Below are 20065 nucleotides of genomic sequence, written 5' to 3'. Positions count from 1 at the left end.
TTTCAAATTAGTAACGCCAGTTACTTTGTTTCCCATTTATTGACTCACAAGTCTCATGTCCCCATGTTGAGAGAAATCGGAAGTACAGAGGTGTTGTGTGCGCTGTGATGTTACTGTAGCTCTAGACTAAATGTGAACATGCATTCATTCATCTCACTCGCAAAAAACAGATTCAGTATTCATCAAAATGAATTAAAACAGTGAAATGCAAACTCAGAATGACGCAAACCTGCAATAATTAAATATGTTAAAGAACACAAATAACCTTTATGTATTTAATCCCATTTATTAACCAGTGTCTTTGCTGCTGACCTTTGATGATCCAGTTCAGCCATACTAATAAGCAAAAATGACTTTAGATAAACTAACATTTGTGCTTCATTGTTTTTTTTTATTGCTAAGGAGTGTTGAACATTCTTCTCCTGCTTTCTACTGTATGGACGTGAATTTACTTTTCCTTCAGCCTGAGGCTTATTCCTTTCACTTTTGGTGTGAAAGGGCTTTTACATTTGCTAAAAATATAACTTTTTATATTAAAAACAAACAAGCAAGCCCTGGTCAGATTTAAAAAGTAACGCAAAAGTAACGTAACGCATTAATTTCCATAAAAAGTAACTAAGTAACGTAATTAGTTACTTTTTTAGGGAGTAACGCAATATTGTAATGCATTACTTTTAGTAAGTAGCAAGTAACTTTCCACAACACTGTGTGTGTATATATATATATATATATATATATGTATATAGTATATAACATAATGTTTTGATTGTGTAAAATAGGTGAAAAAACTCTTAAGAAAATAAAATCTTAGAGTATATTTTAACCTTGGCACATGTCATTTAAACTAGATTTTGTGTCCATGTTACATATATTGCATGTACTTACTACATAGTAATAACAGAAAATTAGGCATAATAACAAGCAACTATCCTAAATATATACCTAAACCAAACCCTAATCCTAACCCTAACCACATAGTAAGTACATGTTGTTAATTGATATTTCTCAGCATTGTACAGTGGTTTTAAGTTCACAAGGATTGTACACTGCAACAAGACACCTTTAAATAAAGTATAGCCGAAATATAGTTTCATCAGCCTTGTTTGTCATTGACGTGTAAAGTCATAATCAGTGGTTCACTATTTCCCCAAATGCTTCCTCGGCTCTTGGCCCGCTCACTTGAACACACACAAGTGGAGAAAGTCAAGTTATCAGCTGAAGATTCGTGAGCAGGAATTTTTACACTCTTCCACCCTGTGAAGCGAAGCCAGATCATGTCTCAAACATGACTTCCACCAACTGCACACACAAGCGCTAAAAGTGTGCATGTGTTTATGGTTTTTGCACATTTGAGAGTGTGTGCTGAGACAGTAAATATTTAGTGTCTATACAAGTAGGTGTGAATGTGTATTTGAGGGTGTGTGTGTTTTCTGAATAGGATGGCGGCTTTCTTTGAGTGACTTGATCAATAATTTCCATTAAGGACCAAGAGACGGTCTTTATAAGAGTATCTGAGTTTCATACTGACAGACCAGCCTGGGAAAAACATGTTCAGAGATCTTCTGTGGCGTTCCAGCTGTCACTGAGGCAGCCACAGATGTCTCTCTGGATATGTAGTCTATAGTAGCAATCATGGAGCATCTTGGATTTCCTACACATAAGTGTGGATCTCAGCACTCTTGTCTTCTAGCACACTTCATAGGGCATGGCCTCATTAACCCTAATCAAAAACTAATCTCTCAGTGCATGCCAGCATTAAAAAGTTAACCTATTTGTGTATGATCTCTCATTACTGGTGCACTGTAAGGTAAAAATAAAAATAAACTATACTTTAATGTAGCACATGTCAGGAAAAACCTGACATGATAAAAGCTTAAAAGGTTGAAATTAATTTTCTTGACAAATTTAATGAATGTTTATTAAGTAACAAATGTTTTGGTAACACTTTATATTATGGTTCCATTCAATAACATTAGTTAATGTATAACAATGAACAACTATTTATTAATCTATCTTAATATTGTTTCATAAATATAATTATTGTTCATTGTCCTTATTTCTTAACATTAACTGTTAATTTAACTTATGAAAAAGTATTAGTACATGCAGAAATTAACATTACCTATAACCTACAATAAATGCTTAAAAGTTTTCTTCTTCTTCTTAATATTATTTTGCAGTTAATGTATTGGGTATCATGAACTAAAAATGAACAATGATTTACTAATCTAGCTTAATATTAATTCATAAATACGTTTATTATTGATATTTCTTTAATACATGTTAATTTAACTTTTCTTTTTTGGACCAAGATTAAAGTGAGAAGAGCTACAATCCACAGAATAAATATAATGTAATGTAATATAAAGAACAGTGTCTATTCAAAATAGAAATTTTGTGTTACAATATACACTACCATTCAAAAGTTTGGGGTCAGTAAAGGAATTAATACTTTTATTCAGCAAGGATGTGTTAAATGGATAAAAACAAATGAGTGTAATGACTTACAGTATATTGTCAGAAAAAAATTATATTTGTTCTTTTTTAACATTTGTAACATCCAAAATAAAAGTTTTTGTTTACTTAATATATGTATGTGTACTGTGTATATTTATTATGTATATATAAATACACACACATGCATGCATATATTTCAGAAAAAAATATGTTGTTTTCAAATATGAAATATATTTATTTATAATTTATATGATATGAATATAAATATAGACATGTAAATATTTTCAAAATATATACTGTATGTATGTGCATTTATATATACATAATAAATATAAACAGAACAAACACATATATTATGCAAACAAAAGCTTTTATTTTGGATGCGATTAATCGCGATTAATCGCTTGACAGCACTAAATATAATATAATAATATAATATATCAATTTTGATTTGTTTAACATTAGTTTTGATCTTAATACTGTCGTTTTAGAATGTGTAAAATAACAAAAATAACAACATTTTTCATTTTGTAAGGGTTGCTTGCCTATACAAACTCACCACTAATACTAGGGAGTTGTGTGTGTTGTCCAGTACTTTGCCATGCGGTTGCTAGGGTGCTCTGTGTGGTTGCTAGAATGTTGACTTACTGGTCCAAGTCAAAAGAGTCCACCCACAAGTATATTATTATTATTATTAATATTGATATATCTTGGCACCCTTTGGCTTCTTCATTTTAAGTCTAGAGGATTTTTAAGATGAGTCACATGTGGAAGTTTAATACTTGGTTTAGGGGTCTCAAAAAACACCTCAAGTAATAGTAACAGTGATGCTTGCCTTAGTCCTACATTAAATCATTGTAAAATGCAAGTGTCTAAACCTGTGTTCCTGCCTATATGCATATGCACAAGCACACTGAAAATGACATTAAGCCCTCTGAAATGTTATAGGGCCGACCGCAGTCTGTTAAAGTGTGAAGCAGGAGGCCGAAGTGGAGGGTTTCATGAGAGTATTGTGTTAGCAGCCATATGTCAGCTTGTTAAATGAGATTAGAGAGCACTGGCTGTGCTGCCGAAGTGAAATCTGAACCTAATAATTTCGATGTAAAAGAAGATACCAAAAGAGGAGGCCTTCAGATGGCGGTTTGGATAAAACAGCTTAATATCCACCACTAAACACTTAAGAACTGCAAATTAGTCCAACGCAAGCAAAAATCTCTAAGCAAGTATGTCTATTGTATTCAAAAGCAAGATCGCTTGCTATAAATGCCCAGTATTAGACCTGACAAGATCATTTGTAAGAGGTGTTGACACCATTGTAAAGTCCTCTGGACAAATGTCAATAAGCTCTGAAGAGTGTCCTCAATTATATAAAGCATTCTTGTGTATTTGCCAGTTTAATAACAAGACATTTAAATTCTAGATGGCATATTGGTATGCAAAAACAAAAAATAGTTAAACAGATGGTTAAAAGCAGCAATTTGGAGCTCAAGCTTTTGCTCAAGTGCTTATATTAATTATTTAATGCAAAAATGTGTGTTATTTGAGCTGTGAAGCTCAACTGTCCTCCAGCTGCTGTCCTTGTCTGCAGTGTAGAAATAGGATAAGCGTCTGCCCATGACCGTCTCTTCGCATGATAGAAGAAAAAAAATGAGGGGAGCATTGGATGATAATAGCATGCCAAATTAACTGTAATTTTAACTGAGGGATGAGATTAAATTATTTGGTAATCAACAGCATGTCACAGACACTGTCCACAAAGCTTTACTTCTGTTGAACTCACAATAGGGTGACCAGACATCCCCATTTTTCAGGGAAAGTCCCAAAATTGTCCCCAGAAACGTGCCAGTTCAAAACAGCCCACGAATACACTGCAAAAAAGCCCAACCAACCTGGTTACCAGAACAATTGTCTAATCAGTATTTTCACCAACAGAGGGAGCTGCGAGCTGGACAACAATGGAGCACTATTATCATCAGTTATCAAAGACACTGTTATCAGTTTCAATGTACTAGTCACGTACTACAAGTTAAACGTAAGTAATATTGTTAGTATGTTTAATAAAATGCGGGATTGTTTTGCACACAATTTTAAACATTCCCGAATGTTACCCCATCGCAACACAGTAATTCCCACACCTTATTAATATCAGAGATAGTCTTATTATTGGGAGATTGGGTCCATGGCTGTACCATTAGAGAAAGCGTAACGCTTAACTTGGATCACACAGCCTAGACGTCACTGAATTTCTGTCAATCACTGTTTGCAGATACCATGAATTTGATAGCTCTTGCTGGGGGGTGGGGGAAATACTGGTTGGCTGGTTTTAGATGATCTTCAAGCCTGATTGTAGCTGATGCAGCAGGCTAGTTTTAGAGGGGTTTTGGCTACTTCCTTAAAAGAAAAAAGCTAAAACCAGCCTATGCTGGTTGGCTGGTCTTAAGCTGGACATAACTGGTTTAAGGTGGTCTCCCAGTCTGACCAAGCTGGTGTTCAGCTGGTCTCCCATGCAGGCTGATCAGCTAAAGAATTGGTAAAAAAAAAACTAAAATCAGAGTCAGACTGGAAGACCAGCTAAAACCAGACAACCATCTCTTAGGCTGGTTTAAGTCCCCCCCCCCGGAAACATGGCCTCTGGTCTCATTTAAGTGGCTTTGTTTATATAGGCTACTACTTACACTTGCAACAATTACGTTCCCAGAAAGCATACTCAAAATGAGCCTAAAATGCAAAATAATAAGGCCAATTAGGGTTAGTACGGATACATTTCCAAAAGCACAAACGTAAAATAACAAGATAAGTTAAAAAGGTAATTAAAAAAAAAAAACTTTCTCAGTTTTTCATTTATAGTTAATAACAAGTGATTTTTTTACGTGATATTTTGACCACTGAAATAGAAAATATCCCCAGTTTCCATTTCAGAAATATGCTCATTTTAAGCCAAATCATCCTAAATAGTCTAAAAGAGACCCAGACACATCCAGGCAAAAACATTCCAATAACGGAACAGTCTGTGGGATGATGCAGAGCAAAGCAGCATAAAAATATTCACGTTTAATAACGTCAATCTTTGCACATAATACAAATGCTTGTTTTCTTAATGAAACCACTGGCTATTTTAGTCACTGCTCGTAAGATGTGGACAAAACACTGGGGCATGTGGCGCAGGGTGCAGCACAAGCGGGTCTGAGAGCACCGGCCGAGCCGCACCCAGAGATTTCCAGCCACCTCAGGAGAGCTTGTTTATCACACAGCTGAGGTTTCATCCTGGAACGTGGAGGAGAAGGGCAAATATCTGCAGCCTGTCCAAAACCACAAGCCTCTCTTTCCCATGTCGTGCCTGACCCCGTCCTTCGTCATATTTCATTAATAATCCCCCGTGACAAGAACAGGATTTGGGATAATCTAGTTATGAGCACGGCTAAAATATTTAGGAGCTCACATAAAAATGTTACTCCTTTGAAAAGGATAAACTTTCTTCAGCATGGCTGGGTTTATCAGTGCCCTTATTCACAAGTCGTCTTCCCGCCTGAAAAAAACTATCTCATTGTGAGCAGTGACCTCTGTTGGTCATATATATTAGGCCTAGTCGATTTTGCAACTTGAGGAGAGAGAGTTTGGAAGTGGCCTCTGTTTAACAAGTGTGTCAGCCATGCAAGCCAGTGGCAAGACATTCGAATGAGTTCTGATGTTGTTTTAATGGATGGTTTATTATTAGAGGGACCTTATTACAACTAACACAGCATTTAAAGGGATAGTTCACAAAAAAACACACACTTATGTTGTTCCAAACCTGTTAAACACAAAAGAAGACATTTTGAAGAATGTTAGTTACAAAGGAGTTGCTAGAAGCCATTGACGACTTCTGATTAACACAAAGAAGGTATTTTGAGGAATGTTGGTAACCAAACAGATGCTGGTAGCCACTGACTTCCATTAGTATTTTACCACCATACTATGGAAGTCAATGGCTACCAGCAACTTTTTTCTTCTTCTTTCCAACAGAAGAAAGAAATTCATACAGGTTTGGAACAAGATGAGGGTGAGTAAAGGATGACAGAATTTTCATTTTTAATTTCAGTTTTCAGCGTGTTTAACAGAGCATACAGATAAATATTAACAAGATTTCTTCATTATAAATAATATTACCAATATAACAATTACAGGGAAATGTAACTGAAAAATGTACATTAATTAAAAAAAAATTAACATGTCTTTTAAAATCTGATAAGACTGATGAGGAAACAGCATATGACTGTGCAGATGCATCAACCGTCAACAGAACAAAATTATTTTTTATTTTCCATATAAATGCTCATTAAAAGCACTTGGTATTAAAAGAAATGAATACTAAAATGATATTATGTATTATTATAGCCCATCAAAGTAGTCACTATAAGATCCTTTCTTCAAAAATGTGATTATATGGGAAAATCTCTGAAAATCTAAAAAAGGACAAAATAATATGTAAATAAGCAAATAAATAAATAATAAAAAAAAAACAAAAAAAACCCCCAATTGTTTTGTTGTGCAAGATGTTCTTGTTCTATCACAGAAGAGTGCAAGATTTGGATTTTTGCTCATCATCATCATCCAGTCCCACTTTCTTCCTGTTTGGGTCGTTAAGCTCATCAAAGAGTCCGCTGTCAATCATCTCCTGTTGCCATGGAATTGGGACTGCTCCTGTGCTGAATTCTTTAAAAAACTTCTCATCATTGGCATTAAATTCAACCCCTTTAACCTCAGAGAAGTCTCGAATGTCGCCCGTGTCTTTAGCGTACACAACGTTGGGTTTGGGTACCCATGGAGGTGCAATAAGCCCCGCCTCTAGTCGAGGGATGTTGATGGATCTGAAGAACACATGTTTCCGAGGGTCATCCCTAAGGGCAAATAAACAGTTATGAATAAATGTATGGTTACTGCATGACATTTACTCACAATTAAAGGAATAATCCAGCCATATTTACTTACTATCACATCACACCAAAATTGCATGCTGCATTCTGTATTTAAAAACGTTTGCCGAAGTTTCCATTAAATTATGCAATTTGTTTCCACATTTTGAGGACGTCCAAATATTAGATGTTCTAAGATTTTTTTTGCTTTCTTCTTTTTTCCTTCTTTTGGAACTTAACTTAATATGAGTCTTTTGAAGGACAACAGCATTATGATAAACAGACCAATATCATTACATCCTGGCACTCTTTCCCTCTGTCACAGCTTTCAAATCAAATGCATCAGTTCTGCAGGTTGGACGTCGATAATATCAAACATCATTGGTTTTTGCAGGTCTTTGTGACTAAATGGCTTGACATCGAACCTAATGGGCCTTCAGCACAGTACTTGAGAGATAAAGACTGTCAGTGAACAATAGCTTACATTTTTTATTTCGTTTCCTCACAAAAAAACTATGAAAAGGAAAAAGAAAACTAAAAGCTGAAAGTACATAAGTCATACTGAATTCGTATGGTGATTTTATGATGTTTTTGACCATTCTTGACAAATGTGTCAGAAGCTGCACAAAAAATCTTTGAAAGATTCTCATTATGTGTACCATGGAAAAAATAACAGCACACAGGTTTGGATCGACATAAGGGTGAATAATGACAGAATGTTCACTTTTGGGTGAAACGGTTCCTTTAATAGGATTAAAATAAAATTTGAATGGGTTGAAATGGTTTCAGCAACTGACTTTGAGAACAGTATTATATGTTAATATGTAATTTAAACCTATGAGCAATGAAGCTGGTATTGAATCTGTTGGTGTCTTCACCCACAGAATGAAAGTCCCAAAGATATTATGTTTAACATTCATGCTTTGCTCCGTCCAAACCCAGTGCTGAGGCTCCAAACCCACTGCCAGTGCTCTCAGTGAGAAAGGCTGACAGAAACTGTCTGTTTCTTCAAATTGCTGGCTCACTGGCTTGATTTTGCTGACAGAGTAAAGCTTCTGTTCCTATGTTGGCATGCAGAGGGCAGAGTTGGACTGACCACGTCCTAATAATGACCTGGAGTGGAAACAGTGTGTCTTCTTGCCATGAAACACAAAAACGCTGGCACTTACTTGCAGCCAAGGCGGTCTTCAACGTTCTTTTTCAGAAAAAGACCGATGATGTCCTTTGAGGGGCCGTCAAAATTTTTGTGTTCAAATTTGCACTCATCTTCTAGAGTTCTCCTTACTATCTCTTCTTTAGTAACCTTCTCTTTGTGACCTCTAAAAGGCAGACGGCCAGCCACCATCTCATAGATGCTACAGCCCAAGGCCCACCAGTCCACTGACGTACGGTACGGTTCCTGCTTCAGGATCTCTGGCGCCATGTACCCTTTGGTGCCAGCCTACTATGGAAAAGACAACAAGAGGGGTTATGAGAAAAATCATTCAGCCTTCTTGAAGCCACCTGAAAAAGCATTTCAAATCATATTTAAAGACATCTATCATGGTACAAACTCTTTGACCTTTTCAACATCCTCACTAAAATCCCATTTCAGAAGAGATTCCTGAGACAAGTCAAACACACAAAAACAATCCCTTGCCATTTCACCAGTATGTGTCTCCAGGGACTCAAATCAAACCCTTTGAGGCACACTACTCTTTTGAAGAAGGGCGTGCTGTTCCAACCTAGATCAATGCCAGCTTTGCGTATTACTGTGATTAGCATTAGTGAGGGCTTATTTAGGGTCTTGTGGTACCCCTGGCTGTCTGAAATATTAGTTAACAATGAAAAAGTTAAAATTTTATTGGTAGAGCTCAGATTTTTCTCATTTTGCCACTTGGAAAAATTAGTTAAAGGCATAGTTCACCCAGAAATGAAAATTACCCCATGATTTACTCACCCTCAAGCCATCCTAGAGGTACATGACTTTCTTCTTTCAGAGAATTCAGACGAATACAATCGGAGTTATATTAAAAAAAATGTCCTGGCTCTTCCAAGCTTTATAATGTCAGTAAATGGGGTTTAAAACGCCCCTGTTATGGATAATAAAAGGTTCATATTTTGGTTTTGGGAGTCCCCAACAACAGGTTGACATGCATGCAAGGTCAAAAACACTTTCATTGTATTATAATATGCATTTATTTTTACCTTACTTGCTCAACGACTCCCAAACGATTCGTTTAACAATTCATTTTTCCTCCTTTGCGTGACGCTAATCTGCTGTGATTGGTCCGATTGGTCTCATTTTCATTTCATCATGCCTGTAATGCCTGATAAAGCAGCGTTTGTGAGCTCAGTGCTGCTTTGTGTACAGCCTTACCGGGGAATCCGCTATTTTTACCGCTCCAAAAGCGCCACCTAGTGGCAAAGAATTAATCTGCATTTTCATTGAGACCAACGCGAAACGACCAACAAGTGGGCAGGCAATATGCTAATGTTTCATGTTGAAGTCAACATGAAATGACTCTTTCTTTTGAGAGACAATAACTTTATACACGGTGCACTTTCAGATTTAAAACTTTGCAGGATGTTTTCATTCACTTAGTAATTTTCAAAAATCCATTATAGGGGCACTTTAAGATTTTTAAGGCCAAAAACTGTATCCATACATCATAAAAAGTACTCCACATAGATCCAGGGGGTTAATAAAGGCCTTCTGAAGTGAATCGATGCGTTTGTGTAAGAAAAATGTCCTTATTTAAAACTTTACAAAATTGTGATTTCTAGCTTCCGCTAATTGTCATACGTGCTTTCACAAGAGAATGGTGTTATAGCGGATGATGTACAGTAGGTAGCATAAGCTCCGGTAAGAACATACTAGTCTAGCGAGAACCAAGTTTTGTTTAAAGCAAAGAAAAAACATCCTCCTCTTGACTTATATCGAAATCCTCTGACATGAACGAAGTTTTGTTTGCTTGCTCCGTTGAGCTTCTTTGTTCATTACTTCCGCGTTCGTCTACTCTACGTCCTATGTCATCCACTGGAACGCCACTCTCTAGTTAGAGAGAGCTTTTAAATATGGATATTTTTCTTACTCAAACACTACAATTCACTTCTGAAGACTTGTATTAACCCCCAGGAGCTGTGTGGAGCACTTTTTATGATGTATGGATGCAGTTTTTTTTTGGCCTTCAAAATCTTAAACCCCATTCATTGCCATTATAAAGTTCCCAGGACATTTTTAATATAACTCTGATTGTATTCGTCTGAAAGAAATAAGTCATATACACCTATGGCTCAAGGGTGAGTAAATCATGAGGTAATTTTCATTTCTGGGTGAACTATCCCTTTAATTGTTGGAAGTATTAGAATCATTCTAAGGTATTATCCATGACATTATCCATGAGAGCTGATACAGTTAAAATGATACTGAACACAGTCATTATGATTTGGTAGATTTAAATACTAAGTATCTAATACAATTAATTGTTCAAATAAAACACAGTTTGGGCATGTTTTCTAGAGAGATGCTCCAACGGGCTGTATCTGTGGAAATGCGTATTGCAGTAGCACTATGGTGTCTGGCTACTGGGAGCTGGAAGCTATAAGACACTCTCATACCATTATTTTTTTGCCATTGGGTTGCAATTCATATTGATTTTGGAATTTTTTGCAATTTCGTATTGCAATCTGCCATGCATGCACCTGGTCTTTTCGTGACCAGATATCATGATGTGGAGTATGTGATTTTGGACACAGCCTACACATTTTCAAACTGTTCCTAATTAAACACACCTGATTCTACTCATCAGCTCATTAGAGACTTCATAGATGGATAGGATAAAGGAAACCTTCAAAATGTTTAGTATAACTGGTATAACTGAGGCCAGATGTTAGGAGCTACATTGCTGTGGTTGGGAAATATTGCTTTAAGACATGGGTAGTCAACCCAGCTCCTGGACAGCTACCATCATGAAAAGCTCAGCTCCAAATCCAAACAAACAGACCTGAACCAGCTAATCAAGGTGTTAAGGGTTACTTGAAAATTACAGACAGGTGTGTTAAAGCAGGGTTGGACGGCTTGCATCTACGGCTGCATCTGAAATTGCATACTTCCCTGTAGGCGAAAAACAGTGTGACAAAAATCCGACTACCTATAATGTACCTATATGTAATTCTGAAGTGTGCATTCGATGGACACTTTACTATCCCATGAGGCCACGGGAGAGGATTTATGAATGGTAGTGACGTGACGCAACTGACGCTGGTACGTCTCGTGACAATGACAACATGGTGAATGTAGTATGTCCAGATACAGTACATACTACATCAATTCATACTATACAGAATGTAATCTTTTTGCAGTTGTGAAAAATTACTTATTTAAAAACAGTTAGATTTCTAGGATTTCTAGGAGCAGGGTTAGCTATACCTGCTTTAGGGTTATCACTAAGTGTCAATAACTTGAGAGGTATTAGTAAATACTTTGAAAAGCTTTACACACACATTTATGATTGGGGGTGATTTTGGGACTCGGGTGTTCAGCGGTTGTCTAGGTTGTTCAGCAGGTTGTACTGATATTTGTACATACTGGATATTTGTTGGATTTAGACTTAAAAGTTTTAATATACCAGGCCAGATTGTTACCCACTAATCTACACCATCATCATCAACATCATAAAGACTTGTCTTATGTTACTGTTTTTACCTTTTGAGTGATGGTTTTCCCGTTTGGTAGTTCCACGGCTAGACCCAAGTCTGACAACCTGCACTGGCCTTGACTGTCCAGTAGGACATTCTCTGGCTTCAGGTCCCGGTACACAATATCCATCGCATGAAGGTGCAGGATACCAGTGATGATTTGGGCTGTGTAGTGAATGATGCGCTCCATCTCAATGCCAATCTCCCCAGTGTGGTAGATGTGGTACTTCAGATCCCCTCCATTCATCAGAGTCATGACCATACACAGGTGGGTTGTCGTGTCAAACGCGTAGGCCAGGTTTACCAGAAACAGGCTGTTTACCATCTCCAAGATTTTTTTCTCCAGCAGAGCCATCTTTTCACCTCCTTTTTTCTTCAGACGTTTCTTGTCTAGCTTCTTGCAGGCATACATGTGGCCCGCGTGTTTGACCTGAACAGCACACACCTAGAGAGAAATTTAAATAAAATTCAAAAGAGGAACATTACTGTTTTGAAATGGAAAGATGGGCTAGATTTGGGCAGAATTCTACATTTTGTACAAAGCAATACATTACTGCTGTAATATGGGGCAACAGTGAGAATGTACACACTTGAAATAATATTCAGATAAAGGTAATTTTTCAAAGGGGATGTAGTCTAAGCAGTGTCCATTCCTTTGATTATGTGCGCTAAATATTACGTAAAAGGTGCCCAGATGGTGCCAAGGGGATTTTTATTCCATTTGGCATTTGTATTCCACTGTTCATCAAAGGATGTCCAACTCAGTTGAAACATTGCATATTGTGTTTAGTTTGGTCTTAAAGGTATAGTGTAGAATTTCTGCCTATATAGCATCTGAAAAATAGTGACCTTCTGTTCCATTGGCTGGAGAAACAGATAGTCTTGCCCCAAAGTCCCACCACAGGTTGAGCTAGAAGCTGTCATGTTGTTCCACTGAAACTTACAGAGCAATGTTTGATAGTGCCACTCAGGGCCGTCGCTAGGAATTCTGGTCCCTGTGCACTGAATTTGCTATGGGATGCCACTGTTGGTAAAATCAACCTGTGAATGGCTTACTTTATAAGTAAGAGATTTTGCAACATGCATAACAGGACAACAAAACGACACTGTGTTTTCTAAATGCACATTCTTGGTCTTATTCTGTAAAACACATCAGTGCATGTTAGTCCACCGAAAAAAGTGAAAAAGAAAGTAGTTTGCCTTACCAAAAGGATTACAGAAAGCAAGTAACAAAACCAAAATAAACCTACACTCTGAAGACATGAATGTAAGTAACTATAGTTAAACCGAACAATAATTCAGAGACAATTCCAATTATACAATGCTCTGCAGCTAAGACAACCGACAACAACAACTTTTTTTTCTTTCCTTTTAAAAAAAAAAAAAGTTTCCTCTGTAGATTTGTTTGTGACTGGGTAGGAGGTGCAAATACTCACCTCTCCAAATCCTCCTTTCCCCAAAGTTCTGAACTCATAGAAATATTTATCAGAGATGGACTGCTTCTCGAATTGCTTCCATTGCACAAATCTATCAAAGAACGGGCTGGTCTGTTACTCAATGAAAGGTTTTCCTCTTAGAAACTCCTGTGTGGCTTCTTTAACCTGTCCCATCATTACCTCCTCAAAGTCCTTCTCAGACACAACTTTACACTTTTCCGCCATGTCCTCTGTCAGATAAGCTATGAAACTCTTGGAATCAGCTTTGCAGAATTTGTTAATGATATTCTGCCTGGCTTTGTCTTTAGCACCGGCCTCTGCCAAATTCCAGTCATTCAAGTCATCCAGAAACTCTGCAGCGGCTAGGTATTCTGGACTGGAGGCTAAAAGGAACCGTCGGAAGCATGTTTTCCCAATGGGTTGCTGCTCACAGATGTCCTCAAAGTCCTTGGGAATAGTTGCACGCACCTCTGTACAACTCTCAAGTTGGGGAAGAATTAGGCTACGCCTTCGTTTCCTCATCTCCTTGTCGTCTAGACTCTGTGCTTTCAGGTAGGCTGTGTTGGCCACCAGGTTGTCCAGTCCACCCATGTCGCACATGGCTGTGGTGAGGTGAAGGGTCAACTATGTGACGCTGCAGGTAGCAATGAATAAGAAATAAGGAGATACAGGCAGTGCAGAGTGAAGCTCTGATATGATGATGAGTCAAAATGAATGAGGCTTCGGAGCCTCAAGTCGGAGTCTTCCCTGTTCCACTCACGTAATTGCTCCGTAAGAATTAAAAATCTCGAAAAGGATTTTCTTTTAAGTAAGTCTCTTTGTATGCTAATTCGTGGATACTGCTCATGGAAAGGAACTTATGCCGTATTTTAGTTAAGAGGCTTTGGACTATGATTAGCCACAATGTTAAGGGATAGACAATGCAATTAACGTGCTCAGTCCTCTACTATCAACTTCAGTTCAAGGAAATAAACAGAACTAGATTCTACTAGGTTTATGAAGAGAATGCGAGTGGTGCTTGCTTGTGAAAACTGTGCCTCTTTAATGCTCAAGAGTGTTGCTATTCAGTGTTTTAGCATGTAGGTTTCTTACTAGCCCAAGCAAAAAGGGACACTCTGGTCCCTAGATATAGCTCAATCCTTCCTTCAGTGTTAGTGCCAGTTCACCATGTCAGCCAGTGTGAACCGACCTTGATGCCCACTTCATTGTCTGCCAAGTGAAAATACGTCAAATCACTTGGAGAAATAATAACTCTAGTTTAAAGTTTAATTCTTTTAGCGGTCTGTTCAAATTCCGAAGCCCAAGTTTGAGCCATAGTAGCTAGGCTTGCCTTAACAACTAATTACAATTAAATACTTGATGTTACAAGCTGATAGTTCATGGTTGTTTTCAGTTCTTTGAGAGTCTGAAGACTTTAGGAGCTTACAAGAGTAGGTTTAAAACTCATTATAGGAGCACATGGAATGAGAATAAAGTGAGAATAAGCCTTCATTAGGTGTAAACATTATAGCAAAATCTGTCCTCTTGGCTGCATTCAACCCAGCTTTGCGCAACGGACAGCCATGTTTCAGAGGAGGCTGTCTGGCAGACGGCTGACATCATATTCCTATAATGATACAGCATTAGCATTTATTAAGATGGCAAGATTTGAGACATTGTTTCTCTATTTTTTTCCTTATAAAATACTTAGAAAATTAAGTAATGACAATTGAAATGCTGGAAAATAGTTTTGTAGAGTAACATGTGCCTGCACATAAACGTCTTTACAACACTAACATTTTATTTAATTTTCTAAATGTGTGAGATCAGATAATAGCCAACAAGTGTCCAACAAACATATGAACTCCTTCAATACATCCCAGGAGGCACCTCATTGATTTGCCAAGCAGTTTTTCTATGTGAACATGTCTAACATGAAAATAAATTGGTTGTGCAGCAATAAAGGTTGTACTGATATTTGTACATACTGGATATTTGTTGGATTTAGACTTAAAAGTTTTAATATACCAGGCCAGATTGTTACCCACTAATCTACACCATCATCATCAACATCATAAAGACTTGTCTTATGTTACTGTTTTTACCTTTTGAGTGATGGTTTTCCCGTTTGGTAGTTCCACGGCTAGACCCAAGTCTGACAACCTGCACTGGCCTTGACTGTCCAGTAGGACATTCTCTGGCTTCAGGTCCCGGTACACAATATCCATCGCATGAAGGTGCAGGATACCAGTGATGATTTGGGCTGTGTAGTGAATGATGCGCTCCATCTCAATGCCAATCTCCCCAGTGTGGTAGATGTGGTACTTCAGATCCCCTCCATTCATCAGAGTCATGACCATACACAGGTGGGTTGTCGTGTCAAACGCGTAGGCCAGGTTTACCAGAAACAGGCTGTTTACCATCTCCAAGATTTTTTTCTCCAGCAGAGCCATCTTTTCACCTCCTTTTTTCTTCAGACGTTTCTTGTCTAGCTTCTTGCAGGCATACATGTGGCCCGCGTGTTTGACCTGAACAGCACACACCTAGAGAGAAATTTAAATAAAATTCAAAAGAGGAACATTACTGTTTTGAAATGGAAAGATGGGCTAGATTTGGGCAGAATTCTACATTTTGTACAAAGCAATACATTACTGCTGTAATATGGGGCAACAGTGAGAATGTACACACTTGAAATAATATTCAGATAAAGGTAATTTTTCAAAGGGGATGTAGTCTAAGCAGTGTCCATTCCTTTGATTATGTGCGCTAAATATTACGTAAAAGGTGCCCAGATGGTGCCAAGGGGATTTTTATTCCATTTGGCATTTGTATTCCACTGTTCATCAAAGGATGTCCAACTCAGTTGAAACATTGCATATTGTGTTTAGTTTGGTCTTAAAGGTATAGTGTAGAATTTCTGCCTATATAGCATCTGAAAAATAGTGACCTTCTGTTCCATTGGCTGGAGAAACAGATAGTCTTGCCCCAAAGTCCCACCACAGGTTGAGCTAGAAGCTGTCATGTTGTTCCACTGAAACTTACAGAGCAATGTTTGATAGTGCCACTCAGGGCCGTCGCTAGGAATTCTGGTCCCTGTGCACTGAATTTGCTATGGGATGCCACTGTTGGTAAAATCAACCTGTGAATGGCTTACTTTATAAGTAAGAGATTTTGCAACATGCATAACAGGACAACAAAACGACACTGTGTTTTCTAAATGCACATTCTTGGTCTTATTCTGTAAAACACATCAGTGCATGTTAGTCCACCGAAAAAAGTGAAAAAGAAAGTAGTTTGCCTTACCAAAAGGATTACAGAAAGCAAGTAACAAAACCAAAATAAACCTACACTCTGAAGACATGAATGTAAGTAACTATAGTTAAACCGAACAATAATTCAGAGACAATTCCAATTATACAATGCTCTGCAGCTAAGACAACCGACAACAACAACTTTTTTTTCTTTCCTTTTAAAAAAAAAAAAAGTTTCCTCTGTAGATTTGTTTGTGACTGGGTAGGAGGTGCAAATACTCACCTCTCCAAATCCTCCTTTCCCCAAAGTTCTGAACTCATAGAAATATTTATCAGAGATGGACTGCTTCTCGAATTGCTTCCATTGCACAAATCTATCAAAGAACGGGCTGGTCTGTTACTCAATGAAAGGTTTTCCTCTTAGAAACTCCTGTGTGGCTTCTTTAACCTGTCCCATCATTACCTCCTCAAAGTCCTTCTCAGACACAACTTTACACTTTTCCGCCATGTCCTCTGTCAGATAAGCTATGAAACTCTTGGAATCAGCTTTGCAGAATTTGTTAATGATATTCTGCCTGGCTTTGTCTTTAGCACCGGCCTCTGCCAAATTCCAGTCATTCAAGTCATCCAGAAACTCTGCAGCGGCTAGGTATTCTGGACTGGAGGCTAAAAGGAACCGTCGGAAGCATGTTTTCCCAATGGGTTGCTGCTCACAGATGTCCTCAAAGTCCTTGGGAATAGTTGCACGCACCTCTGTACAACTCTCAAGTTGGGGAAGAATTAGGCTACGCCTTCGTTTCCTCATCTCCTTGTCGTCTAGACTCTGTGCTTTCAGGTAGGCTGTGTTGGCCACCAGGTTGTCCAGTCCACCCATGTCGCACATGGCTGTGGTGAGGTGAAGGGTCAACTATGTGACGCTGCAGGTAGCAATGAATAAGAAATAAGGAGATACAGGCAGTGCAGAGTGAAGCTCTGATATGATGATGAGTCAAAATGAATGAGGCTTCGGAGCCTCAAGTCGGAGTCTTCCCTGTTCCACTCACGTAATTGCTCCGTAAGAATTAAAAATCTCGAAAAGGATTTTCTTTTAAGTAAGTCTCTTTGTATGCTAATTCGTGGATACTGCTCATGGAAAGGAACTTATGCCGTATTTTAGTTAAGAGGCTTTGGACTATGATTAGCCACAATGTTAAGGGATAGACAATGCAATTAACGTGCTCAGTCCTCTACTATCAACTTCAGTTCAAGGAAATAAACAGAACTAGATTCTACTAGGTTTATGAAGAGAATGCGAGTGGTGCTTGCTTGTGAAAACTGTGCCTCTTTAATGCTCAAGAGTGTTGCTATTCAGTGTTTTAGCATGTAGGTTTCTTACTAGCCCAAGCAAAAAGGGACACTCTGGTCCCTAGATATAGCTCAATCCTTCCTTCAGTGTTAGTGCCAGTTCACCATGTCAGCCAGTGTGAACCGACCTTGATGCCCACTTCATTGTCTGCCAAGTGAAAATACGTCAAATCACTTGGAGAAATAATAACTCTAGTTTAAAGTTTAATTCTTTTAGCGGTCTGTTCAAATTCCGAAGCCCAAGTTTGAGCCATAGTAGCTAGGCTTGCCTTAACAACTAATTACAATTAAATACTTGATGTTACAAGCTGATAGTTCATGGTTGTTTTCAGTTCTTTGAGAGTCTGAAGACTTTAGGAGCTTACAAGAGTAGGTTTAAAACTCATTATAGGAGCACATGGAATGAGAATAAAGTGAGAATAAGCCTTCATTAGGTGTAAACATTATAGCAAAATCTGTCCTCTTGGCTGCATTCAACCCAGCTTTGCGCAACGGACAGCCATGTTTCAGAGGAGGCTGTCTGGCAGACGGCTGACATCATATTCCTATAATGATACAGCATTAGCATTTATTAAGATGGCAAGATTTGAGACATTGTTTCTCTATTTTTTTCCTTATAAAATACTTAGAAAATTAAGTAATGACAATTGAAATGCTGGAAAATAGTTTTGTAGAGTAACATGTGCCTGCACATAAACGTCTTTACAACACTAACATTTTATTTAATTTTCTAAATGTGTGAGATCAGATAATAGCCAACAAGTGTCCAACAAACATATGAACTCCTTCAATACATCCCAGGAGGCACCTCATTGATTTGCCAAGCAGTTTTTCTATGTGAACATGTCTAACATGAAAATAAATTGGTTGTGCAGCAATAAAGATTCTATTCTTTTCTGTTGTAGAAATCAAATAATCTCAACTTGCAGATAAACACCAAGAAATGCACTTTAGGTATAGATTCGATACAGGATATATTCAAATTATATTGGGAAAGCCTTGATTATATCCATCAGGAACAGAGTGGACCAGAATGCTGCCAGATGTGAATATGAGCACCCTAAAACAATGTCTAAGAAGCTTTATTCTTGGTTAACACTATATTTAACACAGCATTTTCACAAGTTACATTAGCAGGACATTTGTTTCACTGTTTAATGTCTTTCCAACTACAAAAACAATGTAGTTCCTCATATTTAGCCTTGATTAGACTCTTTAGCAAAACCTTAACCCCAGAATGCACCGGGGCAAACCATCCAAACCAATACAAATATTTTAGTTTACATTGCCATTGGCTAAAAAAGCCTGCGTCAAATTCCAACAAAATCTTTGTCTTGGAAATAGTTCTTATGGGTTCTGGACTAATCACAAGCACTCAAATCCTGAGCTGATTGTTTCACTGGAATTAGAAAAGGATGGAGCAATACACGGAGTACTGGCAGAGCACTTAGGGAATGCTTTTTCAGACATCTGTTGCAAAGAAAGATAGAAAAGTCATGGAAATTTCTGTATATTAACTTTTTTTTTTCTCCCCAGTAGGTTATTTCTTCGAATTGATTCTGCACTTTGCAAGTACTTATGTAAAATGTGCCCATAAGCCAGCTTAATATTAATAATTACATTTAATGCTGACCAAATCTTCATTTTCGAGTAAACTAATCCTTCATTTCTGTGCTTTGAGGGCTTTTTAGAGATATTTGTACACTAAAAATGAATAATAAAAACAAATGAATAAAAAAAACTAATCTTATAAATAATAATTTTATAAATCTATATCTGTCTGTATGTACAGTGGGTACGGAAAGTATTCAGACCCCCTTCAATTTAGATCAAAAGGGTGCTTCTACTAAATACTGAGCAAAGGGTCTGAATACTTAGGACCATGTGATATTTCATTTTTTCTTTTTTAATAAATCTGCAAAAATGTCAACGATTCTGTGTTTTTCTGTCAATATGGGGTGCTGTGTACATTAATGAGGAAAAAAAATTAACTTAAATGATTTTAGCAAATGGCTGCAATATAACA

The 20065-nt window shown here is 37.6% G+C and overlaps 1 protein-coding gene and 1 pseudogene across 1 annotated transcript; both read right to left on the bottom strand.

Moving 5' to 3' along the window:
• Positions 1 to 7003: 7003 nt before the first annotated feature.
• LOC107692039 (rhodopsin kinase 2-like) lies at positions 7004 to 14065 on the bottom strand. The gene is given in 4 exon segments (XM_016490919.1): positions 7004 to 7334; positions 8519 to 8790; positions 12037 to 12474; positions 13466 to 14065. Coding segments are annotated over 4 exon segments (1641 nt in total).
• A 967-nt stretch (positions 14066 to 15032) lies between these two features.
• On the bottom strand, positions 15033 to 17578 carry LOC107692002 (rhodopsin kinase 2-like; annotated as a pseudogene).
• Positions 17579 to 20065: the final 2487 nt, after the last annotated feature.

Source organism: Sinocyclocheilus anshuiensis, unplaced genomic scaffold (genome assembly GCF_001515605.1).
Source record: "Sinocyclocheilus anshuiensis isolate Anshui unplaced genomic scaffold, SAMN03320099.WGS_v1.1 scaffold569, whole genome shotgun sequence".
Lineage (NCBI taxonomy): Eukaryota > Metazoa > Chordata > Actinopteri > Cypriniformes > Cyprinidae > Sinocyclocheilus > Sinocyclocheilus anshuiensis.
This window is presented reverse-complemented; position numbering and strand designations above follow the sequence as displayed.